The sequence below is a fragment of the Neolamprologus multifasciatus genome, chromosome 11 (genome assembly GCF_963576455.1).
Source record: "Neolamprologus multifasciatus chromosome 11, fNeoMul1.2, whole genome shotgun sequence".
Lineage (NCBI taxonomy): Eukaryota > Metazoa > Chordata > Actinopteri > Cichliformes > Cichlidae > Neolamprologus > Neolamprologus multifasciatus.
The window spans coordinates 6,373,536-6,400,036 of NC_140449.1; the positions used below are offsets into that span (position 1 = coordinate 6,373,536).

The 26,501-nt window shown below is 39.8% G+C and overlaps 3 protein-coding genes across 4 annotated transcripts; all 3 read left to right on the forward strand.

Annotated features, from left to right (window-relative positions):
- Positions 1-486: 486 nt before the first annotated feature.
- LOC146507687 (zinc finger protein 706-like) lies at positions 487-4,467 on the forward strand. 2 transcript variants are annotated; one of them, XM_085178442.1, is made up of 3 exons: positions 487-611; positions 1,523-1,671; positions 2,967-4,467. In XM_085178442.1, the coding sequence occupies exons 2-3, from the start codon at positions 1,537-1,539 to the stop codon at positions 3,060-3,062; spliced, it is 231 nt and encodes a 76-aa protein (XP_085034568.1). In that variant the 5' UTR covers positions 487-611; positions 1,523-1,536; the 3' UTR covers positions 3,063-4,467. The 2 variants fall into 2 exon arrangements, with proteins under 2 accessions (XP_085034568.1, XP_085034569.1); XM_085178443.1 differs by having other exon boundaries at positions 494-985.
- A 2,974-nt stretch (positions 4,468-7,441) lies between these two features.
- Positions 7,442-19,442, forward strand: LOC146507688 (14-3-3 protein zeta-like). Its single transcript, XM_085178434.1, has 6 exons — positions 7,442-7,567; positions 9,514-9,825; positions 16,437-16,560; positions 17,645-17,808; positions 18,018-18,113; positions 18,361-19,442. Exons 2-6 carry the CDS (start codon positions 9,523-9,525, stop codon positions 18,412-18,414), a joined length of 741 nt encoding a protein of 246 aa, XP_085034560.1. The 5' UTR covers positions 7,442-7,567; positions 9,514-9,522; the 3' UTR covers positions 18,415-19,442.
- A 1,097-nt stretch (positions 19,443-20,539) lies between these two features.
- LOC146507689 (polyadenylate-binding protein 1A) lies at positions 20,540-25,979 on the forward strand. The gene is made up of 16 exons (XM_085178405.1): positions 20,540-20,835; positions 21,150-21,376; positions 21,578-21,771; positions 21,935-22,050; positions 22,407-22,546; positions 22,648-22,742; positions 22,856-22,993; positions 23,205-23,300; positions 23,382-23,654; positions 23,778-23,868; positions 23,972-24,094; positions 24,206-24,348; positions 24,675-24,759; positions 24,851-24,981; positions 25,123-25,213; positions 25,326-25,979. Exons 2-15 carry the CDS (start codon positions 21,184-21,186, stop codon positions 25,210-25,212), a joined length of 1,908 nt encoding a protein of 635 aa, XP_085034531.1. The 5' UTR covers positions 20,540-20,835; positions 21,150-21,183; the 3' UTR covers position 25,213; positions 25,326-25,979.
- The last annotated feature ends 522 nt before the right edge of the window (positions 25,980-26,501 follow it).

The window sequence follows — 26,501 nt, forward strand, 5'->3', positions numbered from 1 at the left end:
TTAAAAACAAGCCCGTGAGCGGCAAAACAGAAAAAAAATGAAAACACATGCTCTTCCAACGGAATTTGATATTTTAATTGGCTATATTGGTGATATTAACGGTGTCGTAAAATGTATTTTACGAAAGCTTATGAATATTATCTTAATTGTTAATTGGCGTAAGAGAAAACTATGGTGGCTGTTCCTTTGTGTTGTATCGCGACACCTTGTGGCATGCATTTGTCTTGCACCTTGAAGGGAAAACTGTTATACATTTGCTGATTTCAAAGGTGTTTTGCTATTCTTGTTGTTTCGTTCGGAAATGTATTTTGTGGTTAAATAACTACTTTACGTTTTATTACGCCAATTTTTCTCCCTGGGAAATGTTTCTCCTGTAAAGAAAGATGGAGCCTTCACGTGCTGTCAGTAAAGCCCCCAACTTGATTCGTGTAGAACTGTCATGATTTGGGGTTTACTGGAAATCTTTGAATGCATCATAGTTCATGGTTTGGGCATGCGCACTAGTGCGGTGACGCCAAACGGCAGGGATAGGCGAGAGTTCCAGAGGACTCAGCGTAGTGCTGCTTCAGTTTAGTGATTGTCTTCACTGATACAAGTACTTTTTTAAACTGGTAAGGTATTTACAAAACGCCTAGTAGTACGTTTTAGTGCTCAGTGGCTACTTAAAGTCGTGTTCATTGTATGTGTCAATGTATTATCCAAGCTACCGGATAGCAACCGGCTAACTGAATGCTAGTGTCTCTGAATTAGTACGAAAAGAAATGTATGGTTGCATTTTTTTTCTAAAAAAAAAAAAAAAAAGTTATTTTAGTGTTATCAAGATGTCTCCGAAGTGAGAAAAACGGTAGTTGAAGTTGTTAAGACTAAAGCAGCATTTTCAAATAACGTTAGCCTTGAATGGTCACTGCATGGCGAGGACTGTCCTTACGTCATCCACGGTGGTCAGTGGTGGACGATATTTTGACGTAAATATTTGCTGATTAAGGTAATGCAATGTGGCAACTGAAAAGAGACATCAACACTTATTTTGTGACATGCATATTATTAGAATAGCTGACTGATTCTGGTTTGATGATAGTAAACAAGTTCCGCTTTAAAAATGTCGCTCAGAAACAGAGTTCATACAGTCCCAACACTGACCTAAATCTTATAGTCTGTCTATAATAACTTTGAAAATGAGCATTTAGATTTTCTTTGGGGAAATTTCCGAGATAATTGCCTGATGCATGTGACCCAAAAAGCAACAGTTAGCCTAGTTCCAAACGGCGTTTCACAGCCGCTGCTGCCTTGCACGTTTTGGAGTCTAGTTAAGTTAGGAGACAGGTATGCTTCAGTTGTAAATAATTAATAGTGCTTAATCCAAACCCTCAGCTGCTGTCACTTCTCTGCATTTCAGGATGGTGTGGCTTTTATTCCCTTGGTGCCTTGCATTTCCCTTCACCTTCCCTAAAGTCATTGTATTAGAGGCTTGTCATCGTCTTGCTAGTGCTGTGTTGATTAAGTTGTTGTATATTTTTGGCAGGTGGAACATCAGAAATGGCCCGTGGGCACCAAAAGTTCCAGTCCCAGCAGAAAAACGCCAAAAAGCAGGCAGAGATCAAGAAGAGTAAAGGCCATGACCAGAAGGCTGCAGCTAAGGCTGCTTTAGTATACACATGCACCGTGTGTCGGGTATGGGCTAAAGCTGACATTAGCAGCATTAGCAAACATTTAACCATGTAGTTAGGATGGAACTCACTACACAGGAAGCTAGCAAATCACTGCAGTGGATTTGATCATATTGTTTGCAATGTGATTAAGTCAATACCTATACCATATCTCATTTCACACTTCACTGTAACACTGAAGTTGGAAGTTATACCTCCCAAGCCAGCTACCTTAAATAACTTCACCATGTTATGTGATTACTAGGTATGATCTCATTTCAGTAAAGTCTAGGTCAGTAAGCTTTCCTGGACTGAGTTATAATTGCTTGGCATTTCTTATATTTTGTAAACAATCAAATATAAAACACTAAGAGTAGAACAGAAGTGAGTCACAAGCTGAAAGCAGATCACAACAGAGATTGGATTCATCCCAGTGCTGTTTTACCTGGGCAGCATGGATTTGTGCAGGTTTATAATTGACAGCTTATTGATAAAGTATGCCAAGCTAACTGGTCATAGTAACCTCAACCCCCCCCCCCCCCCCCCCCCTTCAAGTTTCAACTACATCTCTACGATTGTTAGAAAGGTGTGATGGAAAGTGGTTAAAATCCCTTTCTAATACCCGCATACACCTTTTGCTTCTCTTTTCACACCTGTGCCAAGGACGGTCAGCTTTTCTTGTCACTGCCGTCATCTGACACACAGGTGGTGGCATGCAGTGCTGCTGGGTTGGCACAGCACTGCCTAATGTTTAGCATAAATGGCATCAGCTTCTGCTCCTCCCGGAAGAATGAAGCGACAAATGCAGGCACTTTGTTAATGATTTTACCTGCATTCAGTGGGACAAACAGATTTTCTGTTTCTGAGACCATTTCACAGTCATGTTCTCTTCAGTGCTTGTCCAGAATCGGACTGCTTTTGAAATTTGTCAGAACTCCAGGCGATTTTCCTCTTCACCAGCCTGTGTTTGCTCCTGGATTGACTGACCAGGTTGAAGTCAAACATGAGCTGTCATGCTACATCCTGTTTACATATTTTAACTGGAACACTCACCAGGCAACGTGACTTTCTGTATTACCTGTAAATACGTTTCTGTGTTTCCTTTAGCCATTTATCACTTATCCAAGCGATTACAGAGCGGCAGCAGCTCAAAGCCTTAACAATGACTAAACAAGCTGGTGTTTGTAATGTAATCTAATATCCAACCAGTCGAGATCATATTGTGAAACACCTTTTGTCTCATATTATGGTTTTGTTGATATATCTGAGTAAACTGATGTCATTCTCATTGATGTCATCTTTTTTTTTTTTCTTTACCAGACACAAATGCCCGACCCAAAGACCTTTAAGCAGCACTTTGAAAGCAAACATCCAAAGTCTCCAATGCCCCCAGAGTTGGTTGGTGTGGAGGCGTAATGGATTAACCTCTTTCTGTAAGGCAGTTGGAACCAACTCAGGACAGGCTTCTACATTTTGAGGTGTTTCAGATAATCTTCAGTACAGCTTCAGTTATTGCTCATGATGATTAACTGATGTATGGGTGTGCTTATGTAGGGATTTTACACAATCATTTGGACTGAAGACAGCTACCCTCTCTTGGCATAAATGTATGTGTTCCACTTTTGATTGTATGCAATATTTGCAAAATCTGATCATTTCAAAATGTTATGCTCACAAGAGTAGCTTGTCCATGGGCTCCACAACCATCTCAGGTCTCCCACTGTTTCACAGCAAGCTTTGAATACAAGATGAATTGGCACTGGCTCAAATGAACAAAGATGATGATGATAATTGGAAGTTATCTGCCAAATCCAGTGTAATGTGAAATCCATTATGGGTTTTGACTGAGATGGATTTGTGATGCAGAAGGGTTGATGTCAAAATAATAGTTATCCAGAATGTGACTAGAGTTCATTAATGTGCTTGGAAAGTCACATTCATAACCACTAATGCTGTGTTCTTTCTATTAGATTCAGATTTACTTCTAATCTGCACTGATTATATATATCTATATATATAAACACATATATTTTTTGGCTTGCTTCCATTATTTTTTTAATGATGAGTCTATTGTTGTTGAAGTGAAAAATGTGTCAAATGCACTGTCCTGCACAGTTGCTGAAATTGTGCATTGCATTTACCCCTCAGATTATAATGAAACTAATTTTGTTTGTGTCAAAAAATACGTTTTTGTCATGTGCAAAATTTGTAAAAGCTCTGCAGACAGGGCACTACACGTCTGATCACTGCAAAGCTTTCCATGTTCCTACTCTGCTGCTGCAGTAAACATCTGGATATTTACCTTTGATCCTATTATAAGAGGTATGTCGACTGAAAATAGGTTTGCACTGGGTGTTGTAAATGACAACACTAATGAACTCCTGTCCCCAGAGTTGGTCATTGTAGTAATACATGTGACATAATTGTGCACAGCTATTGTATGTATTCTGCAGTGTAACTTGTCTCACTGTCATCTCTATGGTGTATGTGAAAACAATCCCAAGTGCAGTCTTGCGCTCTTTGGTGTTCTTTTGCAGTATTTCAGCTCTGAACCTGCAAAGTCTAAACTAAATTACACCATACATTATCTTACTTTACCTTATTTTATATAAGTTGATCATAGCAGGCAAAGACAGTTTTAATTCATTGGAAGAAACTATTTTCAATACATTTGGACCTGTTGGTCATTAACCACTGACATTGTAACACTGTGCTAAAGTCTGGACAGACAACCAGCCATGTTTTTACTTTTTGTAATAATCATATCTTTGTCCACAAAATGTAATGTATAGCCTTTGAATAAAGTTATTTTTTATTAATATTACCAAGTTGTGTTTTTAACTTTGAAAGTTACTAAATTCTGCCTTAGGTTCTCCTACAGTAGGTGGAAACGTAATGGAAGCTTGGCTTCTTTTTTCTGCCGCTCCTTAGGGGTCACCACAGCATCTGCTCCATCTCACCTTGTCCCGTCCATCATTTTCTGTTACTCCAACCATCTGCATGACCTACTGTGGGCTTCCTCTTAACCGACAGCTCCAAATTCAGTATTGTTTGTCCGGTATCTCCACCGTCTGTCTTCTGTACATGTCCAAGCCATCTCACCTTCAGCTGTCCTTCATATTTTTTCCAATCTGTTCAATCACTTGGCCTCCTGCCTTTCTGTAAGTGCCACTGTCTCAAAATCATACATCATAGCAGGTCTCCCTATCATCTTGTAAACATTCCCTTTAACATTTCACCTCTGACACTCACCCCACCCTCCCTACACTCTCTTCTTCAGCTCTTTTGTGTCGCTTTTGCTTCAAAATGTTCATCTCATGTATTTATTTTTACCCCTCGTCAGTACCTCTACTCCTTGGAACTTCACTTTTCTGTCTGTATCCCTCTTATTTGCTCTAGAGGAATGCTCCGCCGAGTAGGTGGAAGAAAACAGCTTTTCCACCTGCTCCCTATGCTCGCTACAGATCACAAAGTCATGTGTAAACGTCATAGTCCACAGAGACTCCAATCTGACCTTGCAAACAAGAACGAGCTCACCACTGTCTCACTGCCCTCATACCTGTCCTGCACCACCCCTCACATACTTTGCCAGCACGTTTCTTCCTCATTTTTCAGGCATAGTCTGTAATAAACAATCTGGTTAAAAAGTCCAATGATCTTTCTTCTAGACATCTCCAACCCTCCACAGGTGTGTCATCTGGAAATGTAGCACAAGCATAATGAGTTCCTTGCTTAATGGGAATGTTACATAAATTGGCACACAGGTGCGTTTTTTTGTTTGTTTTTTTGTATTCATACTTCCTTGTTAAATCACACATCCTGTTGGTAATTAGGGTGGAAAATGTCAGCAGAATATTAGAGCTATAAAATTGAAAAGGCTATTATAGTTCACACTCTTTGCTTCCTCCAAGACTGGTTATTTATTGATTTACTGTAGTGTAACATCTACAGGGTGAATTGTTTCAGGCAACCTCTGGCTCTGTATACACTGATGAGGAAGCCTGGACTTTATCTTGTGACTGGTGCACAGTGGGGTCAGAGTGGTGTTCTGCTGGACCAACAGGTTTTGTGAAGAAGGCCTTAAAACAGCTTTTCTCATTGTCTCTTCCCTGACTACAACCACGAAAGACCATATACAAGATGAGAGACTGCAAAAGACTTGATTCTATGTTGGGGTTATTTCATAGTATGATATTAATTTAATTTTTTACACAATGACATCACAATTGCTCATGCATAGGTTAGCACATTTTGATTGAAGAAAATATAGCCATTCCTACATGTGTAGAAATGCCATTAAAGTGATATAAGTTAGAGTTTGTTAAATATAATTTCAAAGTTACAGGCGTATAAAACTCCACGTGAAACTGTACTCTACTACAGGTATCATGTATGTGACTACACCTCCAGATATATATTACATATTGTCCAATCTACATACTTAAATGTTAGTCTGTATTTTTCACTTTAAACTGATTATTTTCATTTAATTTTTCTTTAATGATCATTTGAGATTTTTTTGCCATTATTTATGAATTATTAATTGATAAATTATCCTGCAAATAACAAACTCTTGATACGTCACTCACCTTTGAAGGACCACGTCAGCATTGTGAAATCTAAATACCCTGCAGGATTTTTAGGAGTACCTACCTTTACTAAGACATGTAGATCCAGGATCAAAATGTAGTTGTTGTTTTTTTAATCCCTTTATTAATTGTCTAGTTTAGTTCTGTTTTTATTGCTTAATTACACCAATCGGACTCTATTGTAGCACTTTAAGGTTTCAATCAGAGATGTTACATAAGCTGAGTGACCCTGTGACAACTGACTTTTTGCAGTGTACACATTCATCTTGTGCATGTGTGTGCATGTGCATTCAAGTTCTGTGGATAAGGTTGATGGACTGAGTGAGAACTCACCCGACCAGTTACACGTAAGCAATCACTCAGCTTAATCTTATTTTTGTTTCCCTTTCTGTGAAATGACTCTGGTTTGGTGCTACGCCCTTCCTGGACCACAAACTGACAAGTGTGAAGATCTTTTTTCTTCTTTGCATTTATGCCTATGATTTTCTACACCCAGTACTATGTGCTCTGCTCTTAAATAGGTTACAAGCTTGAAATCTTGGCCCAAGGGGAAAACATGTGACAGGGCAAAAATAGCTTTACTCTCTCCCCTTGGAAACCAACCAGAATGCAGAAATAGTAGTTTCTGTTAAGCAAGATATACTTTAACCGTGTCCTGTGTTCTAGTTTGTGATGCCCTCAGCATCCTTAGCAAATAATGTTATTGAAAATATTTTATTTTGTGGAAATATCACAGGGGCATTTGAGTGAGGGACATGGTTCTTCTAATAAAAATTGATCTGTACATATATGTATGTATGTATGTATGTATATATATATATATATATATATATATATATATATATATATATATAGCTACTTGAGTGTCATTCAGTGACTGACATTTCCTCTTAGTGTTTGGTGTCTGCAGTCTCTACTCTTATACAAAATGATGCTATACAGTAAGACCAAGATCTGTATGTTGGATATATCACTGATGTTGACTGTCTTATTAAGAGGAATTCTCCGCTTGCTGGAGGCAATAAAATAAGCTTAATCACAAGTGCCTGTATCATAGCGGTAAAATAATGAACTGCAAAATCTTCAAAGGGTGCTTTTGTCGACTACATTATATGCACTCATTTGCCTCACAAAGACTGGAGAAGTAATGGTGAACTACAACTTCCATATTACTTTGCTTTGGTTGTCATGGTAACGTTTGACGTCAGCCCTCCTTTTCTCCGGCAGTGCCTTGGACTGATGTGATTGGAAGGAAACCCCGTGGACTGCATTCAGTGAGGCGGCTGAGAGAATCAGCTGTGGCTTGGTACACTGACATCTGCCAATACTCAGGTATGAAATGACTTGCAGCTTTTTAAAGTGCATTTTGAAACTCGTATGTATCATCTTAAGGTCTTCTGACTTTTCATTAATCAGACTAGCTATAGAGATTCATTGTCTCCAGTTGGTAGCAGGGTTGCGTCTAGCGGCGACGCTCATCAATCTAAAGAACAATGGCATGGCTAGCTTAGCTAACGTTACATTGTGGGATATGGCTAATGTCTGGTTTCAAAAGGAAATGGCAGACGGAGAAGGCGTGTCTGTCGAATAATTGAAGCTCTGAAATTTTGGCACTCGTACAAACGGCACATTTTGTTTAAAACGAGGGTATTTAGCGATTTATTAATTAAGCGGTATGATGCTTGTCATCTTAAATCTAAAGTTTTTACAATTAGGTGCCTAGTGTTGAAAGGAAAAACGAGGTTAATTGAAATGTATTTTCTTGTGTGCCACCAGGGGAGCAGCTAGCTTAGTTCAACTGCGATACACACCTTTTTAAAGGCGTCGCGCCTACTCAGCTGTCTCCTGTTTTTCCTTGTATTCTTGTAGTTAACATTGTGTGTAGATATTTTATTTGAAATTGTGAGCATGACGGGCTACCTATGAAGTAGTCACGTTTATGAAAGTCTTTTGCCTGGCGTTACTCTTTCAGGAAATAGACGGGGCCATACTTGAAACGAGTCACGCGGGCCTGAATGTAGCGGTTGTTTTTTCATTCACTGAATTGAGTTTCTACGGTGAGATTGTGTGTTTGAGTTTGCGAGAAGCGCTTTTGGGTCAGTATCGACTACAATAGTGACTTTAATGCCAGTATAATGTGTCCAAGCACGCTTTACTTTGCGCACTTTAGCTTCCGCTTTTTGGGCAAGCCACAGGTACAGGGAAGGGTGTGGTGTGTGTACCGGAGGAACAGAGAGGCGCATCAGAGGCGAGCCAGCAATACAGGATTGAGTTCTTATTTTTGTCCGTACGGTGTCCACTAAATTATCTCTTGGCATTATATTATTCTTATCATCCCTTCTGCACATCTATTTGCTGATTAAAGTCGATGCATATTAACATGGTGCATTCTGCTCCTAGGCCAGGGGTACACTGACGGGCAAAGATCGACTTCCTTGTTCACACACTTGTGCTCTTACGGTTATAAGAAGTTGTTTACTTACGGATAACATGACGGTTATAATAACTTTTAAAAATTCCTTGCTTATTTGGCCAAAGATTGTAACTGAAAAAAGAAATGCATTATTTTCTGTATTTAGGATGGATCTGAACACAACACACTACATGTACTCTGGAATGGAAAAAAAGGGATTGATTTTTGTTTAAACCCACTGGCTGTTTTTGATAGGTCAATCGGATGTAAGCTATTGACATATTAATGACAATTCCTATGTGTTGATGTGTGCATAGTCTACATAGTGCTTTAGGCTGTAAACTCTAGCTGGTATTCCACAGTTCTTCTGTTACAAGCCTACAGGATCTCACATTGCCCTGTAACTTGCAGGGCTAATACTGTGCAAGATGCTTAGGTGGCTACTTGTAGTGTTGCTGTGCAGGCTTTGTTGGCATATTATTTAAATCGATCTACAGCTTTGTTTACTGGTCTTCTCATTTAAGCACAGATATCCTTTAAACAGAAATATTTAATTTTTTTTCAGTCAGTCATACAGTCTTTCTTTATGACTATAAATAAATCCTTCAAATGACAGGAAAAACTTCCACGGTATGCATCATTGTTGTTCCTTGTAAAAGTACTGAAAGACGGGGGGGAAACTCAATTAAACGTGTTAGGTGCTGTGTACAGTTTTTTTAGGACCCACATTCATTGATGTATTTCCACTTTGATGCATTAAATGACCCTGAAATGAAAAATTGTATCTGCTGGTGGAACAGAAGAGCTATCATACTACTTTTTAACTTAACTGATTTCAACCTTTTCTATGTTCCCCATTCTCCAGTGAACAGTCATGTCTGAGGCACCTCAGAAGGAACTGGTGCAAAAGGCCAAGCTGGCCGAGCAGGCTGAGCGTTATGATGACATGGCTTCTCTGATGAAGAAGGTGACAGAGGAAGGCCTGGTGCTGTCGAACGAGGAGCGCAACCTGTTGTCAGTGGCATACAAGAATGTGGTGGGTGCCCGTCGGTCCTCGTGGCGCGTGGTCTCCAGCATTGAGCAGAAGACCGAGGGCTCTGAAAAGAAGGTAGCCTTAGCCAAGGAATACCGGGAGAAGATTGAGACAGAGCTGAAAGAAATCTGCCATGATGTCCTGGTGAGATTCATTTATTATTAATTTTTTCTTTTAGATTGGGGGGGGGGGGGGGGGGGTTAAGAAACCTGAGATGGTTTGGACATTTGCAGCGGAGGGATGGTGGATGGTGTGGTACTAGGAAATGGGCTATTGAAGCTGAAGCTAGTAGTGATGAGCAGGAAGGCCTCACAACAGAACAACAGACTAATGGATGGAGGAGATGCAGAGGGTCAAGAGAACCTTTGAAATGATAAACTCAAAGTCATGAAAATTTGTTACACATATACTTTTAATATGTTGCTGAAATCTTTAAAGTTGTCAAGGCTGTGGTGATTTTCCACAGAAATATTCCACCAAAGGCGCAGGAAAATAATGGGAATTTGTTTAAAGATTAGCATGAACTGTGTTCCCCGGGTTGGGGGGGTGGTGGGGTGGGGTAATAGAAATAATTCAGTCTAACAGTACACCATCCTTGCTGTGACCTCAATGCTAGAACATAATTGAGTTATTGTTAAAGATCATCTCGGCAATAGTGGTTTGCATTTGACCTTACTGATGTATGTAATGAGTCTATCAGCATCTTCTCATTTGAATATCTTAACATACTTTACTTGTCCTCTTGGCAAAGTCAGCTTTGCTGTATTTTTACTTTTGTACCATTGTGGAAAGGGTGTTTATCTCGATGCCCAAAAATATGATTACAGAAGTATTCTGTAAATATTACAAAGATTGTAATGGAAAGAGAGCGTATCTTTAAGACTAGTACTTATACAGCACACTTCTCTCCATTTTTATTAATTGATTAATGAAAGCACTTTCTACTACAAACTTCACCAAATCACTTACACATTTACACACATACAAGTACATTTTTATACACTAAAGCGCCTTCTAGCATTAACACTCCAATGGATGCATCAGGGGAAACTTGGGGTTCAGGGTCTTACCCAAGGATACTTTGATATGCAGAACAGAGGAGCCAGTGATCAAACCACTGATCATTTCAATTGGTGGAAGACCCACTCTATCTCCTGAGCCACAGTCACATCTGATCTTTAGTTACCAGGGACAACTTGAGTCTCTACTTTGGACTGTCCAGTTGAAGTAAACTCGAGAGTCCAAGTTTAGCATGCTGGGAATTAGGGATGTTCCTGGCGACTAATTTCTTTGTCAACTAAATGAGGCAACAAAAAAAAAAAAAAATCAAGCAACTGGCTATTTAAAAACAAAAACACTCAGATATCAGGTTAAATTTAAGAACCGTTCAGCTACAAAAAAAACTCCAAGCAAAGGCTTTTTTAAAACGTTAGTCACATTCTTCAGTAATGAGTCATGCTGCCCAACTGTGAGGCACCTTGCATCATGCACTCATGTACCCTGGGGCCTCCTTTGGGTAGGACAGCCCCTGTCCACCTTAGCGGGCTCCTTTCGATGTGGAGGAGGAATGGCTCTCTTCTGAGCCCCTCCCGAGTGACTGAACTCCTCATCCTATAAAGAAGGGAAAGCACATCCACCTCTCAAAGAAAGCTCAGTTATGCTGCTTGTCTCTCTGATCTATTTTTTTGTCTTTAAAAGAACTAACAGTAATGGTGTTAACAAAAAAATCAGGCCAAGATTAATGTTTTTTTTGGCGTTTCTTACCAACTACGCTTGATCTGGTGACAGATGTATGCGTAACATTAGGACACGCTATTTACCGGCAGTGGTTAGAAAGTAAAATGTAAGACAATTAGATTAAACAACCATTACATCTGGTACCAGCTAGTGACAATAGTAACTAGAAAGTGCATTTTCTGAAGAAACTGCAGTGTGAATGCTGAAATCTGAATGTATGCACTGAAATGAATTAATTGCTGAATGTTAAGTTAAAAATGTTGAATGAGCTGGAAAATACAGAATTTTTAACCTGAAAACAAAAGTGCAAAACTTTCGAAAGCTGATGTTCAGACAGAAGAAGTTGGAAAATAGCTGAACATGTTTAAAATGTAAATTAGAAAAAGATGAGTAATAACAAAATACAATTTAGAGTCCAAAAACATCTGAATGAATATTAAAAGTTCATATTCTTTGAATCACTGAATGACTAAAATGTGATCCCTCCACTTGGATCCACACAGTTTAAAAAGTTTACAACACTGAGCTTTGAAAGATACGCTGTTGGAAAGAGAACAACAATGGCTACATTTTGAGGGTAAAATGATGGCTGAAGAGCAAACACTGTGGACACAGCAGCAGTTGAAAGAGAAATGTTTAAGATGAATCTTGGCAGAGTGAGAGAGAGAGTTCGTTAAGCAGGCAGGTACAAGCCTGGTTGCTATAGTGACTGCACCCAATGGCTCCATACACACGCACACAGAAATGTGCCTCACTTCTGCTGCTTAAAATAAAGAGAAAAGTCAGCCGAAACAAATCCTTCCCAAATGAAAAGTACAAGTCGTATTGACAAAATTCTTTCACCGTGAGCACCAGCAATGTCCAGTCTACCAAATTCTCAGTTTTCATGCCTGTGGAGCTTATTATATGGACGTGGTGACAGTGTAAAGACAGCCTGTACTTCTGATTTTCAAACCAACTTTCTGAGCCATTTTAACATTAGAGTCTATGGAAGAGTTGGAGGGAGGAGGCTGTGCATTGGTGACATTTATGAAAGAACCATAAACACTATAAATAATATAATAAACACATTGGATGAAAGAGGGCAGCGGTGGCTACGTTTTGAGTGTAAAATCATATCTGTAGAGCAAACGCTGTGGACACAGCAGCAGTTTTAAGAAAAGATTTTAAGATAAATTTCCCCCCTCCTCCCACTCTACCAGGAGTCTAAAAAAAGTACGGAATAGATAATAAAATGTAAAATAATAATAATAAAGATTAGAAGAACAATACTGTGAATGCTTTTCAAGCATTCACACTAATGATTAGTTGACTAATCGTGCATGTCCCTACTGGGAATATAAATGCACACATGGTTATCTGTTTGGAGGGTTACAAAGCCCTCATCTTTCTTTTGGCTTGATCAGCTTGCTGCATCTACATTCTGTTACCAGATGAAAGTGTTTGTATTTTTGAAAAAGATGCATTTGTTAACTCCACTAATAGTTTACTTTTTCTACTGATCTTAGCCACTTGTTTTTGTGTTAACTATTTTTATAATTTTTGCAAACATATTAAGTACTCTATCCATCTGTCGGAGCTCTGCTTCTGTTCATCTCTTACCCTGCGCATTATCTGCCCGGTGACTCATTGAGCCCTAATCCTATAATGACAGAGGCTGAGCTACAAATGTTCTGGCTCACTGCTCTCCACCTCTGCCAAAAAGCCTTATGGGGACTGAGAGAGCCAAATGGGCACATAAGGGGTGTGGGACAAGTGCACCAGCAGTGCATACTTTAAGTGGACTAGTTTGTGTGAGCTTTCATCTGGCCCAGTCTAAAGACATGTTTATTCCTGTTCTTAGTAGCAGGACAAAAAAGCTGTTGTCACAGAAGTGCAAACATTACTGGGGATGCAAAATATTTCACTTAAATTTCTTCTTTTAAGGTTGGTTTTAAGCAATGTGATGTTAGTACTTGTTACATAATATAATTGTAGCAGTGAGTGCTCCTACCTCATGGTGCCTGCACAAACACGTGTGCACACACCCTGATGCTCGCTCTCACTGGCATGAATAAGATGAAGAACCATGTGTTAACTGGAAGGAATCTCCATGCAGACATAGTTTGTGCATTACTATCATGTTTAGAAATATTAAGTTATTCCATATTTTAGTAATAACTCTCTGTTCTTAACTTGGGGATAGAACTTAAGATAAAAATATAATAAAGCAGAGTTGCTGCTATGTTGTTGTTGGGTTTTTTTTTAAAAATTTACTCCCCATCATGCCTGCCATGGTTGTAGTTTTGATTTTAGCCTTGACAGTGGCCCAGACCTACATTGACATCCCAGAGGGCTTCTCTGTTCAGTCACATCAGTGTAACAGCACTCAGGAAATGCTTTTAGACCATTTTTGTAATGTATTTCCATCTTGCAACATCTATTTTTCCCAAGGAACAAAGCTCAGCTCATCATGTTTTTGGAGGTCATATTTAAGACCTGTGAAAACATACAAATCAAGATGCTGTTATTTTAATGGAGGTTTAACATTTGGTCACCAATGCTATAAGGAACTTTTCTGCTTTGCCATCTGTAATCTCTTTATTGCACAGCTCTTTGTCAAGTGCAAATGGCCAGATGGAAACTATATTAAAATGAAAATGAAAGTATTCATTCATCGTTGTATACAGGCGCTTTGAGTACTCCGGGAGAGTAGAAAAGCGCTATATAAGAATCAGTCCATTTACTATTTACCGTTGTTTAATATTGTTTCATTGCTCTTCAATATAGCACATTACCAAGGCACACTCCCACTAAAGAAAGGTATTCTGTTCCCTGCCTGCTAGTATTCATGTTACCCTCAGAACTAGGGTACCAAGTGGTGCATCCTTGTGCGGTGAAGAGCCGAGTGACCTACTTCTAAGCAAAAGCTCATCAGGAGCAGCCTGGCTTTCTCCTCCTCCTTCACCCCTGTTGCTTTTCATCCACGCCCTCTTTTTTCCTCTGCCACAAATTTCCCATCTCAACCATCTTTACTCCACACTTGTCCATTCAGCCCGTCCACGTTTTTGTTTTTAATTGGACTAGGCAGAAATACCTTTAGCTTCTCCTGTAGGCTCAGGAAACGAGTGATGAGTAGAAATTGAATATTAACAGCACGTGATGTAAGAATGCCGTTTTTTGTCAATGCATTATGCATACATTTACAATAAAGGTCACAGATGACTGCTGCTGTTTTGGGTTCCATGTTGTAAAACGTGCTTACATATAGGGCTATGCAATATGACCAAAATCTCATATCCCGATATAAGACAGCTATCATCCCGACAACGATATAAATGACAAAAATTTAACATTTTCTGTAAATTCTGTGAATCTCGGGCAGCTCGACTTGTGTGAAGTGTTTTCAGCTGGGCATCGTGTACCTGGATTAGGTTTATTTTTTAGCACCTGATGGCTCTTTTTTTGCTTCTCATCTGTAAACACTGCATACTGTTTCACGTGATTCAATTTATTTTGAAAAGTCTCAACAGGATCTTGAGCTTTATTGTGAAAGGTTTATGTGGAAAATAAACAAGCGGAGCCACATGATGGTTTTACCGTCGTTGTTGCTAACGACAAAGCATAAAAACAGTCGCTTGTCCGTCCGTATTGTGGTTACATTAAACATAAGAGAAAGAGAACTTTAAGAAATTAATATAGCAACTACAGTGACCATCAAAACTAGGGCTGGGTATCGTCACTAATTTCTAGAATCGATTCGTTTCTGATTCACAAGGTCCCGATTCGATCCACGATTCCATTCGATTTGAATCTGGGAAATTTTGACAGTCAGAAATATTATAATTCAGATCAGTACATTTACATATTTTTGTATCAATAAAAAGGAAGCTGACACTGGCAAGACTTTATCAAAGGTGTGAGCATCACAGCAGAGGCCTTTGTGTCAAAGTAGCTGAAGATAAAACATGAAGGTGATTTTCCTGGCCTGGGATTTTATAAAAATATTCTGCAGCACATCAAAAATGAAAGAAAACCATTAACACATGAACATTACCTCTGAAGTTACAGACGTTTTATTAGCGACACGGCTAAGCGTTTTGCATTTTGCATAATTTTAGAAAGTTTAAATTTGTTTAGTATTGAACGGCAGAAATTAGGTTTTCGTTTCGGAAGTATGTAAAACGGGAAAAAAAACAGCGGCCGACAGCGCTGTAAACAACGGTAGACTGGTGCATAACAAGCAAGCGAATAATGAAGAAAACAGACAGACAGAGAGAGAGAGCGCTCTGTGCATGAAGTGTGATTTTTATCGTGGTGGAAGCAAAACAGCAAAAGTCAGAGGGAATTCATGACGATGTTTATGTGAAGCGTAGTTTGGATCTTCTTTTGCTGCTGGTTCGGTCAATATTGTTTGGAGAGAGAAAACTAACAGCTTTAGAATCAGCGCAAAAAGGGCGTGAACACAAAGCGCGGACCTGCCGAAACATCAGAATCAGCGAGCTGTCAGCTTTCAGCCCCGACCGTCAGCTGAAAAAGGCGACATCTCACTGATTCTGATCCGCGCTGTGTGTTTATGTCTTTGTGCAGAATCCATGTACCTGCTCTCATTTACTGTCTTAGCTGTTTTTCTGGCATTTCGGGCAAAATAAATTTAGATTAAAAAATTCGATTCAGGATTTTAATGAATCGATTTCACGTTATCTAAGCCAGAATCGATTTTAATCGATAAGTCGATTATTAAAAACCCACCCCTAATCAAAACAGTGAAAAAATATTGCCGTAAACAGTTTATTTTGCGACACCACGAAACAAACGATAGCGGAAAATGAAACGATAGACGTTTTATATCGTCATCCAATATATATCGTTATATCGAACAGCTCTACTTACATATATTAGAGAACATGTTTTATATGCACTTTGAATCACCTTGTTGTTGAATTGTGCTATATAAATAAACTTGCCTTGCCTATTATATTAAGTATCTTAGTGCATTGTTCTCTAAAACTTTGCTGCCTGTTTTTGTTTTCAAACAGGATCTCTTGGACAAGTATCTTATTGCAAACGCTACAGCAGCAGAGAGTAAAGTCTTTTACTTGAAAATGAAAGGCGATTACTATCGCTACCTAGCGGAGGTGGCTACAGGAGACAACAAGAAAGGTAAGCTCCATTTCAGTATGGTGATGGTTTAGATCTTTGGCTGACTGAGATAAACTGGAATATACATATTAGATAAGATATCAGTTAACTGTTGCTGTTTGATTATAACAGACTTCTTGATCTTATGAAAGTATCTGAGTGTACTGAATGACTGTGCTCTTTTCTTTATACTATTCTTTTGTAATTATATTTAAACCTTTTTTCTCAGGGACTGCACTTTATTTTGTTGACTTGTTACAATGACAATAGAGATTCTAATTCTGAAGTGTCAAAATGTCCTCCAGGAGTAAGAGGTAGGATGAATGTACTACGGGCTAAAAGATCTTTGGTAGTTGCTGTCAGTTTTTAGAAAAATTTGAAAAAGATTACATTGAAGCATAGGTTCTTTTTTAAAAAAAAATTATTTTAACATACGATACCTTTTATTTGGTCTACAGTGACCAGCTTGGATTACTTGAATATTTTTCTTGGGATCAAATCATTGTGGTCCTTTCAGGGATTTCCTACTTTTTTTCTTTTTTTTTGACCCAGATGCCCCCTAGTGGTTGGGGGAAAGAAAGCATGCCAGTGTCTACAAATGAGACCGATGCATTCCCTCTTTGATGGTCTCTTTAAAGTTACTAAACTCTACTAATACTGGGAACATGGCTGAAAATTGTATTTTATACTTCTATACAGTCTAGTTTTATATTAAGTTCTGTTCTTTTTAAAATGCATAAAGGAAGTCTGTGCAGGTCCCCATGGGTTAAACCATTCAGATGTGTGTGTGAACAGGACAACTGTGGTAAATGGTTTGAAAACGCCTCCTCTTTTCTGGCCTCCACCCAGCAGGAACTGTAAAGGCCTTAATGCCACAGAAAGGTGTTGCCTGTCTGTTGTAGGGGTGGGCAATTTAACCTCAAACTTGTATCATGATATTAAAAAAATAATAATTAAAAAAATTGTAACATATAGGGGGGGACTAAATGTTTTATTACTGCTTGCATATCGACTAACAAAAAAGAAAATGCTATCTGACGCTCAGTTTTAAGTTTTCCACGTTTGTAAGTCTCACAGCTCCACTGCCCTTTCCTTTCTCTTTCAGGCATCATTTCAAATTCACAGGAAGCCTACCAAGCCGCCTTTGATATCAGCAAAAGTGACATGCAGCCCACACACCCAATCCGTCTTGGTCTTGCCCTTAACTTCTCCGTTTTCTACTACGAGATCCTCAACATACCTGAAGAAGCCTGCAAGCTCGCCAAGCAGGTAAACTCATTACTCCACATAGCTTCTGTTTACATTTCTGGAGATTTTAAAGTGCTAACTGTAATGTTATTTCTCTGCTATTAATCTTTGAGGACTCAAGTGTAAATTTGCTGTTAAATACAAATGACAGTTAAAACCTGTGTACACAAACACAACAGCTTGTTTTAGGCTATCAAAATCTCACCAAACTGTGTTTTTGAACCCTGTAGGCCTTTGATGACGCCATTGCAGAGCTTGACACCCTGAGTGAAGACTCATACAAAGACAGCACACTAATCATGCAGCTATTGAGAGATAACTTGACGGTAAGTTACATTTCTTAAATCTTACTACTGAAATGACATTTTTCTTCACAAAATGATTTACCTGACTCAGACTAAAACTTTGTGGTCAGCTCTGGTAGTCACAAATAAGTTATTTAACATAGGTCTGTATTTTAACATTCCTTTAAGATTAGATGTTAATGATTTTTGCTGTCCTTGCATGTTTGCCTCTCCTCTGCCGGGTCATTAATTTCTTTCTTCCCACTTAATGCTCCTTCTCTTTCCACAGCTGTGGACCTCGGACAACCAGGTTGAAGGCGAAGATTCAGAGCCAAGGGATTGAGCCAGACCCCCGTAGTCATCCCTGTTGTCCTGCCATTGTCCTGGCTCATCTTCATCATGATCATCAACACTGAGACCACCTCATTTTGATCATTGTCATCCAACTCTTTCCATCTTTTTTTCTATCTAAGGTCTCTCAGTACTCATCTCATTCCCATCGGTTTACTATTCCTTCTTTTTGTAGTAACTGTGGGGAAAGGGGATGGGCAGGGGAGGGGAATTCAAGTGGTGTGGTGGGAGGGTAAAAGTGTTTGGGTTTAGATGTTTTTGGGTGTTGCATTATTAAGGTGCTGGGTGAAAGGGCAGTTTCTTAAACTCATGAAACATGCAGCAGGTTAAGTTTGTAGAAGTAAGAAAATATTTAAGCTGTATGTGCTGTACTACTCATTAACGGTGCTGTTTTTGACCATCCTTTGATGACACATCTGTGCTTGACAAAAACAGGAGCTGCCTCCTTATATTTGAGGTGACAACAACTGAGTTTGTACATGGCAAGGGGAATAACAGCAGAGGTAAAGACAGTGAAGATGTGATTGGGAGAAGGAAGCCAAGATTTAGTTGGAAGACAAGGTTACATTCTACATACTGTTGCTCAACTTTCTACTCTTACTATCTTTTTTGTTTGTTTTTAGTAGACTGCTCTTGTATTTTTATGCATCAGTTATGAGGTATAGAAAACTTTGAAGAACAAAAGAGCACGAGCACACAAGCTTGTATTGTTGCTGTTTTGTATTGGCACAGCAGTTTAAAAAAAAAAAAAAAAAAGAAAGAAAAAAGAAAAGAAAAAGATCCATCTGCGTATCTAATTAATGCTTTTTCAAATTAAGACATTTTGTTTTTTCCTTTTTCTCAGTACTTGCCTGAACTGCATGGTGGTAAGAAGTAGTTTTTGGAGGAGTAAAGAAGGTTGTTGTTGGGCTGGTTAGCTTTGTCTGTCTTTGGAATTTTCTTACAGGACACCCAAGCATAACTGTAATTTTTGGGGGAAATGTGTAATTTCATGTAAGTGGAATAAAAAAAATAATTTAAGTTTAATGTGTCCATTTCAATTGCTACATTGGTGGTCTTGTAGTGCTGTAACATTTCTAGACTGTGGTTTTAGAGTGTGGGATTTGTGTTACAAGTTACCACTATACCCACCTTTTTTCCACGCAGCAATATAAACGACATGCAGAATCTAATATGATGGATTAGTTACAAATACCGGTAAATAACTAGTGTACAACACAGACCACATCTGGAAATTGGAGATGGAGAAATTCAAACACTAAAAGGCCTTATACACATCTGAAAGCTGTTTGATGGGATTTAGAAGTACACGTGTTGTTTAGCTGAAAATACTTGAAAATCTAGATTAAGGAAAAACGAAAAATTTGTGCTGCTCGGCTCCTTGGGTGTGTCTGCTGCTCCACTACCTTAGCTGTGAGCGCCCAGAGCACAGCCATGTCAGAGGAATGCTGAGTTGCTGCCGCATCTTTCAGAACCAACCCTCCAGTGAACACGAGTACAATAAATGACACGGGAGTGTTCCTGCAGACTTTTCCCTCAGCTTATCTTCCTTGCAGTGTGACAAAGGTTACATGTTCACTGCATGTGAAGGATAACGCTTTATATTTTAGATAATGTCTTTAGTTTTCCAGGACTACGTCCCAGTAATCAGAAAAGGCAATGGCTGACCGAAACGCGATGGAAGTAGCGTTGTTTAGGACACAAGGTAGTCTCTGCCCCAAGCGTCCGTGGTCTGTGCTTTGCCACCACCTACAGCTGTATATTGCCGATCCTCGTGGGAACAAGCATACTACCACCGCATGTAACGATTTGTTCACTTGTAGCGTGACTGTGGAGTAAAGCAATAACATACAAGTATGCCCTTGTTGTTCCTTTTCCCCTCGCTTTCATAGGCGAATAATCACAAGAAATTCGTGAATACACGCCAATTAGAATACAATGTTGAAGACATAACTGAACATATAAGCCTCGTAAGGTGTAGAAAACAGTAAATCTTAAAAGTTTATGAGACAGATTATGCGTCAGATTTTTAATTGTAAATTAAATAGAGTTCAAATATCGCGAGATGTGTGACGTCAAGCATTGGTAGCAAACGCGCCGTGGTTTCGAGTGGAACAGGGAAACAACCTCCGCCGACCTTTCTTTCAATCCTGTAATCCGTCTGCGTAGGGTGTGCTCTGGGGCTAGTCTCGGCACACATTTTATTATGAAACAAACCAAAAGCTAGAGAGCACACGCAGACATATTTTTATAAGAAAAACAAAAATCGGTGAAGCAGGATTTGATTTGCCAGCTCAAGCAACGCGAAGAAGACGCTGCCAACGGATAAGAAAGAAAGACGGAACGAGAAGAACGTTAGCAAGCTAAGCTGTTAGCCTCATTGTTGAAAGCGTGGGCGATTAACTTTAGCCAGGTATATTGTTAACTACTTGTTTTTTACGTTGAAGTCAGTTGTCCTTTCAGGCATACGTGTTAATTATAACATTTGTTTTGCAAGCTACCGAAATTTGAGTGCTGTAAGTGATTGAGAAAATTGAAATTTCAATTTGGGCCAGTCACATCGGTTAGGCCACGCTCCGACATTTTGCTAATCACGCTAACTAGCCCACGTTGTTAACGGTTAAGCGATAACTGCCTGCATTGGTGTAGAGACTGATATAAATAATCTCTCCAATCTTAAAATGCTGATTTTGGTTGACGATTGTCCTCAAAATATCGAACTTGCAGTTGAGACGTAGCCTGAGAACACGCTTCGCCAGCCATGAATCCCAGCGCGCCTAGCTACCCGATGGCCTCCCTGTACGTGGGAGACCTGCACCCAGACGTTACCGAAGCCATGCTATACGAGAAATTCAGCCCGGCTGGACCCATCCTCTCCATTAGAGTATGCAGAGACATGATCACCCGTCGCTCCCTAGGCTATGCCTATGTGAACTTCCAACAGCCAGCTGACGGTAAGTTTACCGCGATCTATGTAGAGCATGTAAGGAAATGTGGTACTGACAGACTCCATTTTGAACATGTACCGTGCTACCTCGTTTTATCTTTAATTTTAAACATATGCTTTATTAAATTATCAACATGCCATATTACTAGAATAATTAAATCACGAAGAAAATGGAAGTAAGTGCAACATATTTGTTTATTTGTTTTAGCCGAAAGAGCTTTGGACACCATGAACTTTGATGTAATAAAAGGCAGGCCTCTCCGTATCATGTGGTCTCAGCGTGACCCCTCACTGAGGAAGAGTGGGGTGGGAAACATCTTCATCAAGAATCTGGACAAATCCATCGATAACAAGGCCTTGTATGATACCTTCTCTGCATTTGGAAACATCCTGTCCTGCAAGGTATCATCCTGTGGCGCCATTTCTCCTGGCTGTGTTTTGCATATGAAATCAACTAATTAGCATGACTAATGATTGGACCGTTTAAAGCCGGTAGAGTTTCAATTGTGTGGAATGCATGTTGTTTGTGAATGGTTTTGACCTCCTAAAATCTTCCTTCTCCAAGGTGGTTTGTGATGAAAATGGCTCAAAGGGTTACGGCTTTGTGCACTTTGAGACCCATGAAGCTGCTGAACGGGCCATTGAGAAAATGAACGGCATGTTGCTCAATGACAGAAAAGTGTAAGTGTGCCTACTGTTGTACAAGTCTGTGTTTGAAGGAGTGTGATCAAAGTTTGTGTGTGACTGCATCTTGTTCTCTTGTTTTGCCTAATGTAGAGCTTAGTTCTAAATTGTAAGGGAACTGAGCTGATTTATTACATTTTGGTTTGAAGCAGTGACGTTCACTTATCGCAGTAGCTCTAGAGTTATCACTCCTTATCACATAAGCTGTATGTTGTTTTCCCAAAATGCTCTCTTCAATGTCTGACGCTCATTTTACCAACACAGGAGGACTTTCACCCCATTTGATTTAAACTTTATCAGAATATATTTTGATGAAGTTGGAAAATAAATTTTGTATGTCATGTTATTAACAGATTTGTTGGACGCTTCAAATCGCGTAAAGAGAGGGAAGCTGAGCTTGGAGCACGAGCCAGAGAGTTTACTAACGTTTATATCAAGAACTTTGGCGAGGATATGGATGATGAGAAGCTGAAGGAGTTGTTTAGCAAATATGGTAAGATGGCAAGATTTCAGAGACACACTTTTAATAATCACAAATGCTGTTAGTATGATTTGCTGTGTTGTGTGTTGATTATTAGCTCTTGTGTTTTGTAGGGCCTGCCCTCAGTATCCGGGTTATGACTGATGAAAGTGGCAAATCCAAGGGATTTGGCTTTGTCAGCTTCGAGAGGCATGAAGATGCCCAGAAGGTTAACAGCTTTCTTCTTTCTTGGGGGGCAGGGGACTTCTGGTATCTCCAGAGGCTTTGAAAAAGGCACTTGCTGTGAATCCACACCTAATCATGACTTTTGTTTTGTTGTAGGCTGTAGATGAAATGAACGGTAAAGAATTGAATGGCAGGCAAGTCTATGTGGGCCGTGCACAGAAGAAAGGGGAGCGGCAGAATGAGCTCAAACGCAAATTTGAGCAGATGAAACAGGATCGCATGACCAGATATCAGGTTTGTTGGCCCATTTCTTGGTTAGAGCACTTTCACGCACCACATTGTGTCACAAGAACAATTTAAGGAAAGCTATCTTGCATCTGATTGGTGCAGTATTTAATTTCATTGCTGTGATGTTGGAGCATAACCTGAAGGACAGTAGCAGGAATGCTGAACTACCGTCCAACAGTTCATTTGTTCAATTTCATTGTGATTTTCCATGTACCAGGGTGTCAATCTGTATGTGAAGAACCTGGATGATGGCCTTGATGACGAGCGTCTGCGCAAAGAATTCTCCCCATTTGGCACCATAACAAGTGCTAAGGTAAAAGCTTTGAGGGGTTTATCGAGAAATTAACAAGGCAATAATTAGACAAAATGCTAACCCATTTTTTTGTTTCCCTAGGTGATGATGGAGGGTGGACGGAGCAAAGGCTTTGGCTTTGTGTGCTTCTCTTCTCCAGAAGAGGCCACTAAAGCTGTAACCGAGATGAATGGGCGTATTGTGGCTACAAAGCCACTGTATGTGGCCCTTGCCCAGCGGAAAGAGGAGCGTCAGGCTCATCTAACCAACCAGTACATGCAAAGGATGGCCACTGTTCGAGCTGTGCCCAACCCCGTCCTTAACCCATACCAGCCTGCTCCACCTTCAGGATATTTCATGGCGGCTATCCCTCAGGTGAGTCAACAACAGCCTATTTAGTACTTTTCCATGACATAAAACCCTGTTTTGGTAAACTGTACCAGTGTGCTGTGATTTTTGGAGTAGCAGTAACTAATGACATGGCTTGATTCTTCTCAGGCTCAGAACCGTGCTGCATACTACTCTGCCAACCAGCTGGCCCAGCTGCGCCCCAGCCCCCGTTGGGCTACTCAAGGAGTGCGTCCTCAGCGTAAGTGATTACATGTAGATTATACGTATGCAGCCTTTACTTAAAAAGAGCTAAAGTCTAATGACTGTTTGCTTCCCCCCCATCCCCCTTTTCCTTCTTTTAGACTTCCAGAACATGCCCAATGCTATGCGCCCAACAGCACCCAGGCCTCAGGCCTTAAACACCATCCGTGCAACCGCCACCACCAACACCCAGGTCCCACGCATGATGGCTTCTCAGCGTATGCGTAAGTATTTTATCTTTGACTCGACGGGAATCAGATGCATTTAGTCTCGTCATGAGCCGATGATGAGTTGATGCAGTTTTGATCAGGCTCCTCTTGCTGTTGTCATTGCAGCCACACAGGCACTCAACCAGCGCCCTGCCAATGCTTCAGCCGCCGCAGCCCCAGTGCGTGCCATGCCCCAGTACAAATATGCTGCTGGTGTGCGCAACCCTCAGCAGCACATGGCCTCCCAGCCACAGGTCACCATGCAGCAGGTAAGAATGCCACTGACTTTGATATCAGTGGATGTAATTCATAAATATAATTGCTGCAAATTTTCTAAATGTACACCTTCAGGATATTCAACATTAAATGCAGTTGTACTGATTTATTTTTTTTATAATTATTCATTTTATTTTCCCCTCTCCCCAAGTGGGGTTCAGACTTTAGAACCTGGCACAGTTATGTGCTGCTTAATAAGCAAAAAGTAATACAAGTATTCATGACTATATGGGTCATTGTAATTCACGGTCTGCTTCAAGTGGTAAAAGTGTGGTTGTGTAGTCATTAACCCCCCCTCCTCCTCCTCCTCCTCCTCCAGCCGGCAGTCCATGTCCAAGGACAGGAGCCTCTAACTGCCTCCATGCTGGCTGCAGCCCCACCTCAGGAACAGAAGCAGATGCTGGGTAAATAATTAGCTCAGATTATAAGGAAATACATATAAATGCTCATGGCTCATACTCAGTAGTTAATTGTTGACTTCTTCCTCCCCTTTAGGTGAGCGTCTGTTCCCTCTGATCCAGAACATGCACCCCAGCCTGGCTGGCAAGATCACCGGTATGCTGCTGGAGATTGACAACTCAGAGCTGCTTCACATGCTTGAGTCACCTGAGTCGTTGCGCTCAAAGGTTAGAGAAACAAGTAATTTCTAATAAATGTGGTATCTCGTAAAGGATTAAATTGCTACAGATGGCCTATGCACCTCATAACTGATGTTTAATGGGAAGTGCAACATATAAATTGGTTTCATAAATGTAATGCTTTTGCAGGTGGATGAGGCTGTTGCTGTGCTCCAGGCCCACCAGGCCAAAGAGGCTGCTCAGAAGTCCTCCACCCCTGCTGGTGTTCCCAGCGTCTAAGGTGTGTTCTCAGGAGAGACATTTTAGGTTCATTCATAAATTGTTGGTGTGCAAATCATAGTGAAGAGAAGAAGCAAATATGTATTTGAGCCCTGTGTTTTTCTCTCTTGCAGATCAAGCATTTTGAAACCTGCTTCACCGATGGAAAAAGAAAAAAAAACTTAAACATTGAAAAACCTAAAACTCTGAAAACATCGCAAAATGATAAATTATTTCTTAAAAAAAAAAAAAGAAAACGATTGACTCTGCCAGGTCTAGGGATGGTTTGACTAGACCTTGATCATAAACAAAAATTTGTTGAAAAAAAAAATAGCAAAATAGAGAAAATCGAGATGATTAAATTTGAATGCATTCCTCTGTTTTATGTCATTTTACTGTGTCAGTGCTCAGAATATCCACCCACTTTAGGAAGGTGGCAGCTGGGCATCTTGAAAGGTGATTTGTATCGTAAACTACTGGCTGTAATAAACTCAATGAATAATTTGGGCTCTCTGTTTAGTAAATTACTGCAGTTGTCAACAGCTACGGGTCATACATAATTATTTGCTGTCAAGAGTTGATTTAATGTATTGGTTCTATTTTAAAGCACAGCCAGCTTTCCTCCACCAGGTGTCGCTCTTAGGCAGCAGTTTTCAGATTACACACTTTTCTGTGAACTATGTCCATCATACATTTGATCTCATGCTTGTTTAGCTAAAAAAAAATGGCCTGCTGGACTACATGCAGAAAAATTGACTATTAAATAAAAGGACAAACAATGTGCTGAACTGATTAGTATCCAGACTGATTGGATCCTGTTTTGTTCCATAGAAACTTTTTCCTGGAATAAAAAAATCTTTCACGTTTAAGATTCTGATAATACTGATTTTAAAAAAATATGAAATTAACATTGAAGGTTGATAGTGGGGCAGGCTTGAGGAAGTGTCTCATCAGCTCTTAACAATTGAGTTAGATATGAGTTTAAAGCAAACAGTTGTACTTTTATTTTGTTTTTGTAATGTGTGGAAGCCAATTGCTGTGTATTTTATGTTGCCCTTGAAAGGTCAGCTTAATGAGCATCAGCAAATGGAAAAACACTGTAAAAACACAAAACAGAAGTGTGTTTGGGGGGACGTCAATGTGACTGAACCAAAACGGGAAGCCTTGCACTGAAGCGGAGAACACTCTTGTGAAAGAGGAAAAAGTGCACAGCAATGTGTGCTGTAATCACACGATTTATATTATACTCTAGTACATGTTTGCTATTAGCCGTTCACTTTTGGCTTGTCACTTTTACAGCACTCTTACAG

Bases quoted from the DNA above. Each gene is read 5' to 3' on its own strand.
- LOC146507687 (XM_085178442.1), top strand. From the start codon at position 1,537: ATGGCCCGTGGGCACCAAAAGTTCCAGTCCCAGCAGAAAAACGCCAAA. The intron at 1,672-2,966 runs GTATGGGCTAAA...TTTCTTTACCAG, and splicing joins ACACATGCACCGTGTGTCGG to ACACAAATGCCCGACCCAAA.
- LOC146507689 (XM_085178405.1), top strand. From the start codon at position 21,184: ATGAATCCCAGCGCGCCTAGCTACCCGATGGCCTCCCTGTACGTGGGA. The intron at 21,772-21,934 runs GTATCATCCTGT...TCCTTCTCCAAG, and splicing joins GAAACATCCTGTCCTGCAAG to GTGGTTTGTGATGAAAATGG. The intron at 22,743-22,855 runs GTTAACAGCTTT...GTTTTGTTGTAG, and splicing joins GGCATGAAGATGCCCAGAAG to GCTGTAGATGAAATGAACGG.
- LOC146507688 (XM_085178434.1), top strand. From the start codon at position 9,523: ATGTCTGAGGCACCTCAGAAGGAACTGGTGCAAAAGGCCAAGCTGGCC. The intron at 16,561-17,644 runs GTAAGCTCCATT...TTTCTCTTTCAG, and splicing joins TACAGGAGACAACAAGAAAG to GCATCATTTCAAATTCACAG. The intron at 17,809-18,017 runs GTAAACTCATTA...TGAACCCTGTAG, and splicing joins CCTGCAAGCTCGCCAAGCAG to GCCTTTGATGACGCCATTGC.